At 41.6% G+C, this 12,350-nt stretch overlaps 2 protein-coding genes across 2 annotated transcripts; both read left to right on the top strand.

The window, feature by feature from the left end:
* Window positions 1-304: 304 nt before the first annotated feature.
* On the top strand, window positions 305-2,589 carry Zwilch (zwilch). The gene is made up of 5 exons (XM_064679138.1): window positions 305-1,392; window positions 1,457-1,530; window positions 1,588-2,086; window positions 2,143-2,397; window positions 2,459-2,589. Exons 1-5 carry the CDS (start codon window positions 354-356, stop codon window positions 2,524-2,526), a joined length of 1,935 nt encoding a protein of 644 aa, XP_064535208.1. The 5' UTR covers window positions 305-353; the 3' UTR covers window positions 2,527-2,589.
* Window positions 2,590-2,734: 145 nt separating this feature from the next.
* chp (chaoptin) lies at window positions 2,735-11,598 on the top strand. The gene is made up of 15 exons (XM_064679126.1): window positions 2,735-3,256; window positions 4,613-4,849; window positions 4,908-5,621; window positions 5,677-5,852; window positions 6,050-6,184; window positions 6,269-6,497; window positions 6,555-7,164; window positions 7,222-7,352; window positions 7,736-7,992; window positions 8,053-8,194; window positions 8,337-8,695; window positions 8,760-9,183; window positions 10,285-10,526; window positions 10,588-10,774; window positions 11,035-11,598. Exons 1-15 carry the CDS (start codon window positions 3,254-3,256, stop codon window positions 11,134-11,136), a joined length of 3,948 nt encoding a protein of 1,315 aa, XP_064535196.1. The 5' UTR covers window positions 2,735-3,253; the 3' UTR covers window positions 11,137-11,598.
* The last annotated feature ends 752 nt before the right edge of the window (window positions 11,599-12,350 follow it).

Raw genomic sequence — 12,350 nt, 5'->3', positions numbered from 1 at the left:
TTAGGATTGATAGTAGTTTGAATGCAACACTGAAATAAATTGGGCGCACTGTTATGACGCTCGACTTACAAAAAAATGCATCTGTTAAATTCAAACTAAGCACCTATTTTATGGTGTTTTGATTTTATATTACGCCCCGTTAATAAAACAATTGTGCTTTTAAGCATACTACCAGCAGAATAAACGAAAGGATTGTTTTGCTTAAGAAAGTAGCGGCAGTTTTCCAATGATTTTGTAATACACACTGTTAATAACAGTTCCGCAAAATGTTAAATTTTTGGATGCCATTTTTTGTGTGCAAGGCGGCATTCGATTCTAATTTTTGCTCAATTTTATTTATTTGTTTGTACATAATGTCTGTTAATCTTGCGAATATTTACGCTGAGCTATTACGTAAATATGGCGATAATTATACCGTCACGTATAGTGCGCCGCCTAGTTATTTGACCAGATTGGTGGGCGCGCGCGAATCAACAAATAAAATTGTTTTCTTCTACAAGGAAGATCGCAGAGGCGGCACCGCAACAACCACGCCCACCAAGCTAATATTGAAATCGGAGCGTGGAGAAACTAATACGGATATGGATCTAACTGGGAGTCCACTGAAAGACGATTGTTTAGTGGACGCCATCGGCGATATCTCCTTGGAGCTACAGATTGTCAACAGAAATCCCTGGAGGCAGGATGAGGAGTATCATCGCGGCGAGCTGGCCGATAAGGCGCGTGCCATTATCTGCACCGAGTCGTTTCAGCAAGGCGATGGCCTGGGCTCCGTTTGGTTTTTGTGCGATGGCAGCGACTTCGGCCACACGCTGCTGCTGCAATACGAATTTAATCAAACACACTTCTCGCGCGGCATAGTCAGCTATGCAGGCGTTATGCCCTCCTACATGGTGACATCTCAGTCGCTGGTTCGACAACATGGCATGGCTGCAGGCGCACAACTGGAGACATACATTGAGAACTGCTATCAGGTGAATCGTCACATGACGCTGTGCTGCAGTTGGTCCACACCGGCGTCGCTACCGCTGCTCATTGATCTGAGTGGTTGCAATGTACTACTAAACCAATCGTTTCGCGTTGGCGATTGTGGCCCACTGACGGAAGACTTTATGAACCAGCTGCGCATTTTGGCCTACATACGCGAGGACATCGTTAGCTATCACGAGGACGAGCAGGCGGGCGTTCATCGCGACCCAGTCTACCGTTGCGGCAGTGGCATTGACATGGACGAGCTACGTGAATCCATAAACAAAACCATGACAGAGGTTTCGGGCTTCACGGATGTTTTTACGGACAATCACGCTGAGTATGACATTGAGGAGGTGGTGCAGCGGGCCAAGCAGCGGAAGCTGACTGATCTAACCGATCAGTTGTGGGAGTTGCTCAAATGTAAGTGTACCTAACGATTGTGCCCACATGACTAAATGATTTATATTTGTTTGCTGTCTCATAGGTTGCTCTTCCTATAAGGATCTGAAATTAGCCTTCAACATGCTCTTTCAATGCGCTGTGCGCTGTAATATTGTGGTGGGTGTATAGCTAGCATATTCATTGCGAACCAACTAGTATAACTTTTATCTATAGAACACGCCCACCAATAAAAATCGGCTGGCTGATATCATCTCGAATCTGGCCAACAGTCGCTTGGCCATGCCTTGTCTCAGCGGCGCAGAGCCTTTGGAGTTGCTGTTGGAGATTGGTTTGGAAAAGGTTTACAAGGACTATGAGTTCATCTTTACGGAAAGCAAAGTATGCAGCACCAGTTTGTTAAAGAGCAGCAGCGAATCAACGAATGCTAATTTAAATGATGGCTCCACAGCGAACGATCTATCAAAGCTGCGCAAATCGCTGCACAATGCGGTGCGTGCTGATGCCCCAGGTGGTGGCATGCGCAAGACCCTGCTGCACCATAGCGCTGGTAGTAAGCAACCGGGCGCTAAGTATCAGAATGGTGACGTGCCTGGCTTTAAAAATAGCAACTTTGACGAGCAGGAGAGCGTGTTGAAGGTGTCCAAGCTATTCCAAATACACTGCACGCTCGAGCATCTGCTGATGATACACATTCACTTAAATTTACCCAATGGTTCGTTGATTTATGAAGTTGTGTCTATTATTATTACTTACATTTATATTTCATAGTTTACGCCGACGTCTGCACTCAGCTGTTGAATAAGCAGCCACGCATGGTGGAGAGCATCGATGATAACTTAAGCGATGTGGTGGACATACAGCTGTCAGCGCATTATGTACGCGAGCATTTGGATGGCAAGGAGCCGCACTCACGCCAAATAACCATGAGGTCGCAAAACACATTTAGGGAACACACAACCACATTCTACTTTAATCTGGAGAACATTTGTCCGCCTGAGCTGGCGCAGTGCTTTCAGTGCGATGGTTAGTTGCAGTAGAATCGCTATCTTTAATAAATATTAATTAAATATTGGTCCTATTATAGACAAGGAGCTGGTCAAGGAGCGAACCTATCACTGCTGGCTCTACCGCAAGATTCGCACACTTAAATGAGCATGTGACTGTGGAATTGTTTATATTAATATTAAAACATTAAGTGCGGAATTAATTTACAAATATTTGTTCACCAATTGTCGCTTAAGTTCTTACAACCTGCTTAGCGCACGGCCTGAAATCATGTCGTGTGAATTCATACAAGTTTTAATCCAGGCAGTGCAGCATTCAATTGCCTTGGTTAGCGCAAGGCTTGGAATCTTTTCTTTATCCAAATGTTCATAGTAGGGACCTTGCGTTCACACGACTAGCGTGTGTTTTGCTTGGCATATTCTAAACAAAAGGGCAAGCACGGCGAGGAAATGAGCATTTCAAATCAGGCGTAAAGTAATGCTATAAATCGTCCCAGGCGTGTGCCCCATGACTGACCAGCTCTTGGGCCGGCGCCATGGAGAATAGCCCCGCCCCAAACTGTTACAATCCAATTAGTGTCGTGCGCCACTTATCACCTGGTTGTTGTCAAATGCGCAGCCCGATTGATTTTCATGTCTCAGACGTGCGTGGAACACGCTGCGGTTCGGACGTGTTGCTGTTTGTTCGCGGGTGCAAAAACGGAAGAAACATAAAGACAAACAGGCTTAAAAAAAGAGACGCACATCCTGTGTCTGGCAGACATCAAAATCAGTTCTAATTTAATAAAACAATTAAAAAAGGAAGCCTAGTGTTTAAATTAAATTAAAATTATTCTAAATGCCAATTATCTCGTACGAATAATCCAATTAACAAAATGGTGTGTATTTTACGAACGCGACCATAATTAGAAAAAAGTGGAAAGGAGGAGAAAGATCTTTGGACGGCTGCAGATTTTATACTCTTGCAGATATATAACAAATTTGGAATACACTTTTAACACACATTTAATTTTCAATTAATGATTCTTTAAAGTGCTATATATGTATAGGTTTTTGATAGCAATTTGGAGGTGTCTCACGAAACATAATGTTTTTTAAGAAAATTCCCATGTTGGAGCTATCTTATATAGTGGTACAAAATTAGTTAATTGATCAAAATTTATTATAATTTTTTGAAATACAACGAGATAGAAAGGACCCTTGCAGACCCAACCTTTTCTTTTTGCCAAGTTTGGTCAATATATCTTGAAAAACAAAAAGTTTTCTATACAACAACTTAATTATCGACCGATAGTTCTTATGGCAGCTATATAATATAGTTTTCATAAAAGAACCTACTTTTCGACCGATTGTTTCTATAGCAGGTATATGATAAAGTTGTCCGATCCACCCGGTTCCGACATATGTACTGCGTATGCAAAGTTTCATGACGATAGCTTTAAAACTGAGAGACTATTTCGACTCATTTCGATACAAAATTTTAATACCTTTTGCAAGAGTATAATACAATATAATAATTATATAATATAGCAATCAGAATGTGCTCACATGTTTGGAGAAAGTTTAGTTTCCATTTGGTTCGGTTAAGACATCTTGAAGAGCAAAAAAACAAATGTTTTAATAATAAGTAACTATACAAAATTTTGATTTTATGTTAGGATTATGGAAAAGCTCTTAACTACTGAGATTGGTTAGGAATTCTTTAAAAAAAAATAGATTATTTATATATAAAAACAGTTTTTAACCGAAAGTTTTTATAGCAGCTATACGATATGTTTTTTCAACCGAGTGCCTCTAAAACATATTAGGACAAACATACATGGCTTTAAGAGCTCAGCCGTTATCCTGATTGAGTATATATAATTGTATAGGTTCGCAGACGAGTACTGCAATGTGTTATCAATTTCGTGACAAACCTTCGTTAACATCCTCTGCATGGGTAAACCTTTCCAAGGAATACCTTATTTAAAAGGGGAAAAAGGACATTCAATACACTGCGCGCCAGCCTTAAAAGTGCAAGCCTTTGGCTGTTGCCAAGGGTTGAATTTTACAAGTGACCACAAAAAATTGAAGAAACAAGAAAAGCACGTGAAGCCCCACAGTGCCTAAAGACTTTTGGACTTCCTTGAATATGCGAATGTTGACTCGCAATAATAATACTTGAGATTGCAGTTGGCAATCCCTCAAGTACTACGCCTAACGAGACTCCCTTTGCACCCCTTCTCTTTTTTTAGGGTCTCGAGTTCTTCTTTAAATTTGGGTATGCGTTTCTCACCATAACGCTTATCATAATGATCTGGATGTCCTTGGCGCGTGCCTCGCTGTTCAGCCGAGAGATGGAGGAGACCCGCTATCCGCCCTGTACAAACAATGTGATGTGCACATGCTCCAAATCCTCAACAGATTTGGGCATTGTGCATTGCAAGAATGTGCCTTTTCCTGCACTGCCGCGCATGGTCAACCAATCCAAGGTAGGTAGCCAAGCCTACTAGCGAGTCCTTGCAGCCGTTGGCTTAATCTCTCGACCAGGTTTTCATGCTGCACATGGAGAGCACGGGCTTGCGCGAGATCGAGCCATATTTTCTACAGTCCACGGGCATGTATCGGCTAAAGATTTCGGGCAATCATCTTACTGAGATACCAGATGATGCCTTTACCGGCTTGGAGCGCTCATTGTGGGAGCTCATATTGCCGCAAAACGATCTGGTCGAGATACCCTCCAAGTCATTACGCCATCTGCAAAAGCTGCGGATTCTGGATCTATCAGATAATCATATAACAACTATACATCACGATTCGTTTCGTGGCCTGGAGGAATCTCTGCAGACTCTGATTCTGGGCGAGAATTGCATTTCCATGCTCATGACGCATAGCTTCTCGGGCCTGCTGAATCTGGAGACACTGGACCTGAGCGGGAATAGTCTGTTTGAGATCGATCCGAATGTGTTTGTGGATGGCATGCCTAGGCTGACGCGTTTGTTGCTCACGGATAATATTCTGTCGGAGATACCCTATGATGCACTGGGTCCGCTGAAAAGTCTGCGCACTTTGGATATATCACACAATGTGATTTGGTCGCTGAGTGGAAATGAAACATATGATATTAAGGCTAGCACCAAACTGAATTTGGATAACCTGCACTTGGAGTATAATCACATAGAAGTACTGCCACCGAACTCCTTCAAGTATTTTGATACAGTCAATCGAACCTTCTTTGATGGAAATCCCATACGTACTCTTAAGGTGGGTGCTTGAAGTTGGCCAAATCGTGTTCCATCTCAAACATTTTACTTTACAGGACGATGCCTTCAAGCCAGCTCGCATACGTGAGATCTATATGCGATATTGTGGACTGACCAATATCTCCCCGGTGGCCTTTGATAGTCTGGTGAATAGCTTACAAATTTTGGATCTGTCTGGCAACAATTTGACACAGCTGCATCACAAGCTCTTCAATAATTTCGATGTTTTGAAGTGAGTTGGTTAGAAAAAGGCCACACCCTAATCCGATTGTCAGAACCCTACAATGTGGGGCTTCGTCGATGTGGGCTAAGTGTGTGACCTGCTTTCGCAGAACGTGACGAATATAGAAACGAGACAATAGAGCAATAAGCAGCTATAATAACCCAAACCAATGCACCCTTTTTCCACGTCTACTTCCCCATTTACAGGGTCATAAGCATGCGTGACAATAAGATCAAAATCCCGAAGCCCACGGAAACCTTTAATGCCATGCACTATACGCTGCTCAAGCTGGATCTCAGCGGTGATCGGAATGACCCCACCAATTTACAAACTTTACGCAAGTAAGTGACCCCAGCACAATACAGCTCCTGCTCCCCACACACCCCTTTACCCGAGCAAATCGTTTTGTATTTATTTTCAAAAAGTATGACCAGAATGCGGAACATGCGCTCGCTATCTATATCGCGCATGGGCACCACATCTGTGGGTCCAGAAGACTTTAAGGACTTTGGCGTCGAGCTGGAGGATCTGCAAATCACACGTGCCAGCCTCTCGGGCATACAGTCGCATGCCTTTAAACATGTGCGCGGTCTGAAGCGATTAGATTTCAGCGAGAATGGAATTTCGAGCATTGAGAATGATGCATTCCATGAAGTAGGAGTATCCAAGCTGTCAAGTTTAACCAGTTTTAAATGGGATTTATCTTTCTAGATTGGCCACTCCCTCATTTCACTGAAGATGGCGCATGGTTACTCCGGCAGCGCCTTGCCTGCCGAGGCTCTTCGTCATTTGACCTCCCTTCAGGAGCTGGACTTCAGCAACAATCATATTAGCAGCATGAGCGATACGAGCTTCCATTTCTTGAAAAATCTGCGTTTGCTGGAGCTGCATGACAATCGCATTGAACAGGTGCTCAAGGGCACCTTCCAGGGCGATATACACTCAAAGTTGGAGGAGATCTCGCTGCGCTTCAATCATCTTACATCCATCTCTCAGCACACCTTCTTTGACTTGGAAGCGCTGCGCAAACTCCATCTGGATGACAATAAAATAGACAAGGTGGAGCGACGCGCTTTTATGAATCTGGATGAGCTGGAGTATCTGAGCCTGCGCGGCAACAAGCTCAACAACTTGGCTGAGGAGTCCTTTCAAAACCTGCCCAAGCTGGAGATTCTGGACATGGCCTTCAACCAGCTGCCCAATTTCAATTTTGACTACTTCGATCAAGTGGGCACTTTATCTAATCTTAATGTTAATGTTAGCCACAATCAGATTAAGCAGCTAATGTCCAACTCCTCCTGGAGTGGCCGCAATGAGCATGGTAAGATGCTCTAGACATATCTAAAAGATCGATCATTCTTACTGTTTATGCTTTTAGGCGGCATCTACCACTCGAACATCAAGATATTGGATTTGTCGCACAATAACATATCCATCATTTATCCCGGCTACTTCCGACCCGCTGAGATCTCACTGACGCACTTGCATCTGGGCTATAACTCGCTTATGGTTGGTATTTGCCTAGCTACAGATCTATATGTGACATATCTATATAGATAAAACTGATTGTGAGGATTGACTGACGGACTGATGGAAGAAAATTCAGCCGCCAATTGTTGCTGGATTTGATTTTTGATTTTGGCGGCATTCCTCTTGTGTCTAAGGCTTAGGCACTTAAGTCTGCTGGGTTGCTTTTAATGTTTTTATACAAGCGTTAGCCGCCGTTTTCCCCCACTTAAAGAGGAAATTCTTCTTCCAAATGGAAAAACACATTGCAGCTTCGTAACTCCCACGTTTTGGACTGTGCCTTGATCAGTTGTCAGACCGAATAAGCCCTTTTGCCTACTTACATTACATTATAGTGTAATTTATTGTTATACACAATTTTCTAGAATACCACTCGTGATGTGTTTGGGAACATGCCTCATTTGCAATGGCTGGATCTAAGCTACAATTGGATACACGAACTGGACTTTGATGCATTTAAGAATACCAAACAATTGCAATTGGTCTATTTTGATCACAACTATTTGACTGATATACCCCAGGATATTTTTAAGCCCGTGCAGAGCCTGCGTATTGTGGACTTCTCCCACAATAAGCTGCGCGGCTTGCCCGATAATTTGTTCTACAATAGTGGCATGGAGAAGTGAGTGATTGGTTAATTTACTTGGGAGTTTACCAAAGGTGTACCCCTTTTTATTTACAGGTTGGATGTCTCGCACAATATGCTCTTAAAGATACCATCTTCCTCGTTGTCCAGTTTGGCTGCTCTGACGCTTTGCGAGCTGCATTTATCCAACAATTTCATCTCCACAATACACAGCATGGATTTGTCGAATAAGTTTAGGGTAAGTTGCTTATTCTAACTTTAAATTTGAACTGGATCTGGTGCCCGTTCTGTCGGTCAAGCGAATCATCCACCTAGAAATCTATTTGGACAGTCAATCTACAGTCAATCTGATTAGAGATTTACCTATTTGTATCTTTCAGTCTCTACGTTACTTGGACATTTCCTACAACTATTTGCTGCGCATCGATGACGCCGTATTTGCCACCATGCCGAAACTGGCGGTTCTGGATCTCTCACACAATCGCGATCTCAAGGTTATGGATAAATCGTTTATGGGCCTGGAGAATTCATTAATAAAGCTCGGCCTAGAGAATGTCTCGCTAAGCACCGTGCCTGAAATACGCCTCAAGTATCTGCGTGAATTCCGTTTGGGCTACAATGAGCTTCCCTCCATACCACAGGAGCTGGCGAATAATATGACCAATCTACGTATGCTGGATCTATCAAATAACGACTTGACCAATGTGCCACTGATGACGCAATCCCTGCCACATTTGCGGTGAGTCCGGCAACACTTCCACTTGTAGTTCAGCTTATCTGACTTATGTATCTGTATCTTTTAGACGGCTGATGCTGTCTGGTAACCCCATTACCTCGCTGAACAACAACAGCTTCGATGGCGTCAATGAGGATTTGGAAATGTTGGATATATCCAATTTCCGTTTGCACTATTTTGAGTATGGTTGCCTTGATTCGCTGCCACATTTGCGCTCCCTCAAGCTGACCGCCTACTCGCACCTGGACCACTTCAATATACCCCATTTGCTGCGACATCATCACAACATACGCGAACTGTGGATTGAGGCACCACAGCCCTTTACGCGCATCGTGAAGAAGGGTTCGGGACCCACGCAAGAAATGCAAACCGTGCAAATGGGCATGCCAACGGACCTGCTGCGTGAGATGGAGGGACAGCTGCCCTCCAAACTGACCAACATAACGTTCAGTGGACCACAATTCACGAATCTTAACGATCATATACTGCAGGTGAGTGGTTCACAACATTCAGGTCAGGAAATACATTAAGAAGCACCTCTGCTACTCCTATAAACTACTATATATACATACATATATGTCATATATGTCAACAGCAGAGTTGGTATAGCCAAAGACAATATAAACACTAAGATGAGTAGCGCCCATACATTTGCATGCGACGAAAAATTTCATGCCTGGCGTTTCATCTGGCGTTTGAGATTTCGCACGACATGCCTGCCGACTGGCTATTCGTTCTCCAAAAGCCAGACGAACGAATGCCGAAGTCGCGGCTTGCTGATGCTGACCCGAGCAACGAAGTTAGTCACCAGCCTGCCTTCAGCAAAGCTGGTCGATGGTGCTTTGTTGTCGCTTCGTTTCGAAGTACATTGAGCGAAAAGTTTTAAACTTACGATGCATAGTAGCATTTTGTTGTATGGCGTTACTCATCTTAGTGGTTTATATTGTCTTTGTCTTTATATTTGTCTGTCTTTTTCTCATTTTTAAAGTTTTGTGTATATGTCGGAATCGATCGGATCGGACCACCATATCATATGTAAAGTTGTGGTGTGAAAATCATTTTGAATTCTCAAGATATCTGAACCAAAGCTTAGATTTGTTAGTTTCTCTATACTCATATACAAATTCTGAAACGTCGGCTCCTATTCTTAGAAAATAATTTCCAAAAACGATGAATATAATGTCTAATAAGTAAAAAGTTATTTTAAAAAACCTGAATCTGAATCTATAGAAGCATTTTCATATTATTTTCATTTTATAGCAATTTTCTAAAATTTAGAGAAATGGTTTTCTTAAAATATATGGGTAAAATATAAACTACATTAGACAACTTTATCATATAGCTATTTTTATTTGAATAATGGGCAAAACGAATTTTTGTAAGAAAAACTTTTCTATTTTCAAGTTCAATCAGCAGCTAAGAGTTTCACGATTCTCCTCATATATTTAAAGAAGCGTAAGGCATTTGATCACAAGTGTGTATTCTCCTTGTCTTGGCGTAGATGGACATTATTTCTTGATGTCCTATGCAAATTCAGAAACTAAAAGGTTTATAAAAACATTTTTTAAAGCCTTACTCTATCATCTAAACAGGGCATGCGCTCCCCTTACCTCTATATGCAACTGTTCAATACCTCGCTGCAAGCCTTGCCCCCCAACTTCTTCAAGCATATGGGTCGTGTAAGGAATATTTCCTTAGATATACGCTATAACAATCACAACTTGAAGAAAATACCAAATCCGAATACGGGCCAAGTGCCTTATCTGCCGAATAGCGTTTTTCTCACAGATCTCAAGATGTCACACACGGATCTCAACTGCGATTGCGATTTGGGGTTTGTTTATGACTGCGAGCTCTTTATGAATATATTCTGAGTATCCATTTGCCTTCCTTAGCTGGGTGGAGTTCTGGCAGCGCAAGCGTCGTCAATATATATGCTCTTCGCAGACCTGGACCGATACGGTTTTCCGCACCTTCATGAATTCGCCGTGCCAGGTGTACGGACGCCACAACTGTGACGATCATGACGATGATCTGCGCGAGACGCGTTGTGATAACAAAGGCGGACAGCAGCTACTTGAGGTAAGTAATTTGGATAACCAAAAATTGATTGACCGACTGATTGACTGATTGATGATACACTGTGGGATACCCTGTAGTTAGTTCTTGTGAAAAACGAAACGCGGTTTTGAAAATTCCTCTAGCAAAATTCAATTGGCCTTCAACTCATTTTTAATTTTGGGTTGCAAATTGAATTTAAATTTAAAGCGAATCATTAATCCCAGGCAACGACGGCTATTAATAGCTAATGTATTATAGTTGTCCCCCTATAATTCTTGCAGGCTCTGAAGTTCGATCTGGAATGCGGTTGGGATAACGCCAATTGCAGGGAAACTGCCATCGTAATAATTTCCGTTTGCTTGGCATTTGTGTTCTGGATGTGACTTCTGTACTTTGCATATAAGACGTCCACCGACTTTTACGATATTCTAGAGCAAATCTATGGCAGGCAGGTCATATAGGTTTTGCGAAACTGAGCATCTAGAATTTAAGCGTGATGAGAGACTTTTTCCAAAAAACCTGGTTTTTATTTTCTTTCAAATCCAATTCTGAATTCCTTTGAACCAATTTTTAGAGTCCTTGGTAACGCCTTATATGTAGCTAACCTCAACTCACCCATACACACCTCTGCACTCCATTTCTCTGGCACTCATCTCAACTTATGGTAGTCATTATTATATACACGTATATTAATTTTTTTCTATATAATCCATCTATATACTTAATCCTCCGATTTATTACTAATATATAAATACTTAAGTTAGGTCACTTCGCTGCTTAAACAATTCCAATTGAAAGTCTGTAAAATGTTTCATAAACATAATAAATATTTACGGTAGGTTAAATGGGCTTTTAGTTTTTTGTTTTTCTATTTCGCTTGCTGTGCCTGTCATCAGCATAAAGCCTTGGACTTTATTATGAGGTCAACAACAACAAATGATGTACACAAATGGCGTGCGGTACTGCAACAACAACAACAAAAACAACAACAATAGCAACAACAACAGCAATAACAAGAAGAAACAATTAAAAACTTTCGTGCAAAGTTTCAACTTGGTTTTTCTATACGATAAATTATTATGTAATGCCACATTGAACTTTCTGGTACCGCCTTTTACGGCATGTCATTTTTTTTGTAATACCCTGTAATCAATAAAAAGTAACAGGCATAAAAGGAGATCTACCTAATCGAGAACCGGGTCAATCCAGGCACTGCTAGACGTCTATATCCATAGGCGAGAAATTGAGAATTGATGTCTATAATTTGAAGCAACAAGCTTGGATTGGGCAAGGCCCGAATATACCAGATAGCTTATCATAAAAAACTTGTAAATCTCAGTGAGTATTGAAGAAAGACTGAGCATATTTATTTAATGTGCTCAAGACCTCATAAAACAAATAAAAACTTGATTAGTGCATAGAATTTTACTTTTCCCTATTAAGATACGCTAGATCCAGAGTATTTTATTTATGAAAGTTTTTCTGTTCAAAATTATCTGAAATGTCAGTGGTAAATTGAAAAATAAAGTTTTCAAAATTGCTTATTAGAAACAATTAAAGAAAGATATATAGTCTGTGAAAACCATTTTGCTTATTG

The sequence above is a fragment of the Drosophila montana genome, unplaced genomic scaffold (assembly GCF_035044405.1).
Source record: "Drosophila montana isolate Dmon_TW-CO22-7 unplaced genomic scaffold, ASM3504440v1 contig_1264_1, whole genome shotgun sequence".
NCBI lineage: Eukaryota > Metazoa > Arthropoda > Insecta > Diptera > Drosophilidae > Drosophila > Drosophila montana.
The sequence above is the reverse complement of the archived record's forward strand: the minus strand, read 5'-3'. Positions and strand labels throughout refer to the sequence as shown.

Bases quoted from the DNA above. Each gene is read 5' to 3' on its own strand.
- Zwilch (XM_064679138.1), top strand. From the start codon at position 354: ATGTCTGTTAATCTTGCGAATATTTACGCTGAGCTATTACGTAAATAT. The intron at 1,393-1,456 runs GTAAGTGTACCT...GCTGTCTCATAG, and splicing joins GTTGTGGGAGTTGCTCAAAT to GTTGCTCTTCCTATAAGGAT. The intron at 2,398-2,458 runs GTTAGTTGCAGT...GTCCTATTATAG, and splicing joins GCAGTGCTTTCAGTGCGATG to ACAAGGAGCTGGTCAAGGAG.
- chp (XM_064679126.1), top strand. The intron at 4,850-4,907 runs GTAGGTAGCCAA...TCTCTCGACCAG, and splicing joins GCATGGTCAACCAATCCAAG to GTTTTCATGCTGCACATGGA. The intron at 6,185-6,268 runs GTAAGTGACCCC...ATTTTCAAAAAG, and splicing joins AATTTACAAACTTTACGCAA to TATGACCAGAATGCGGAACA.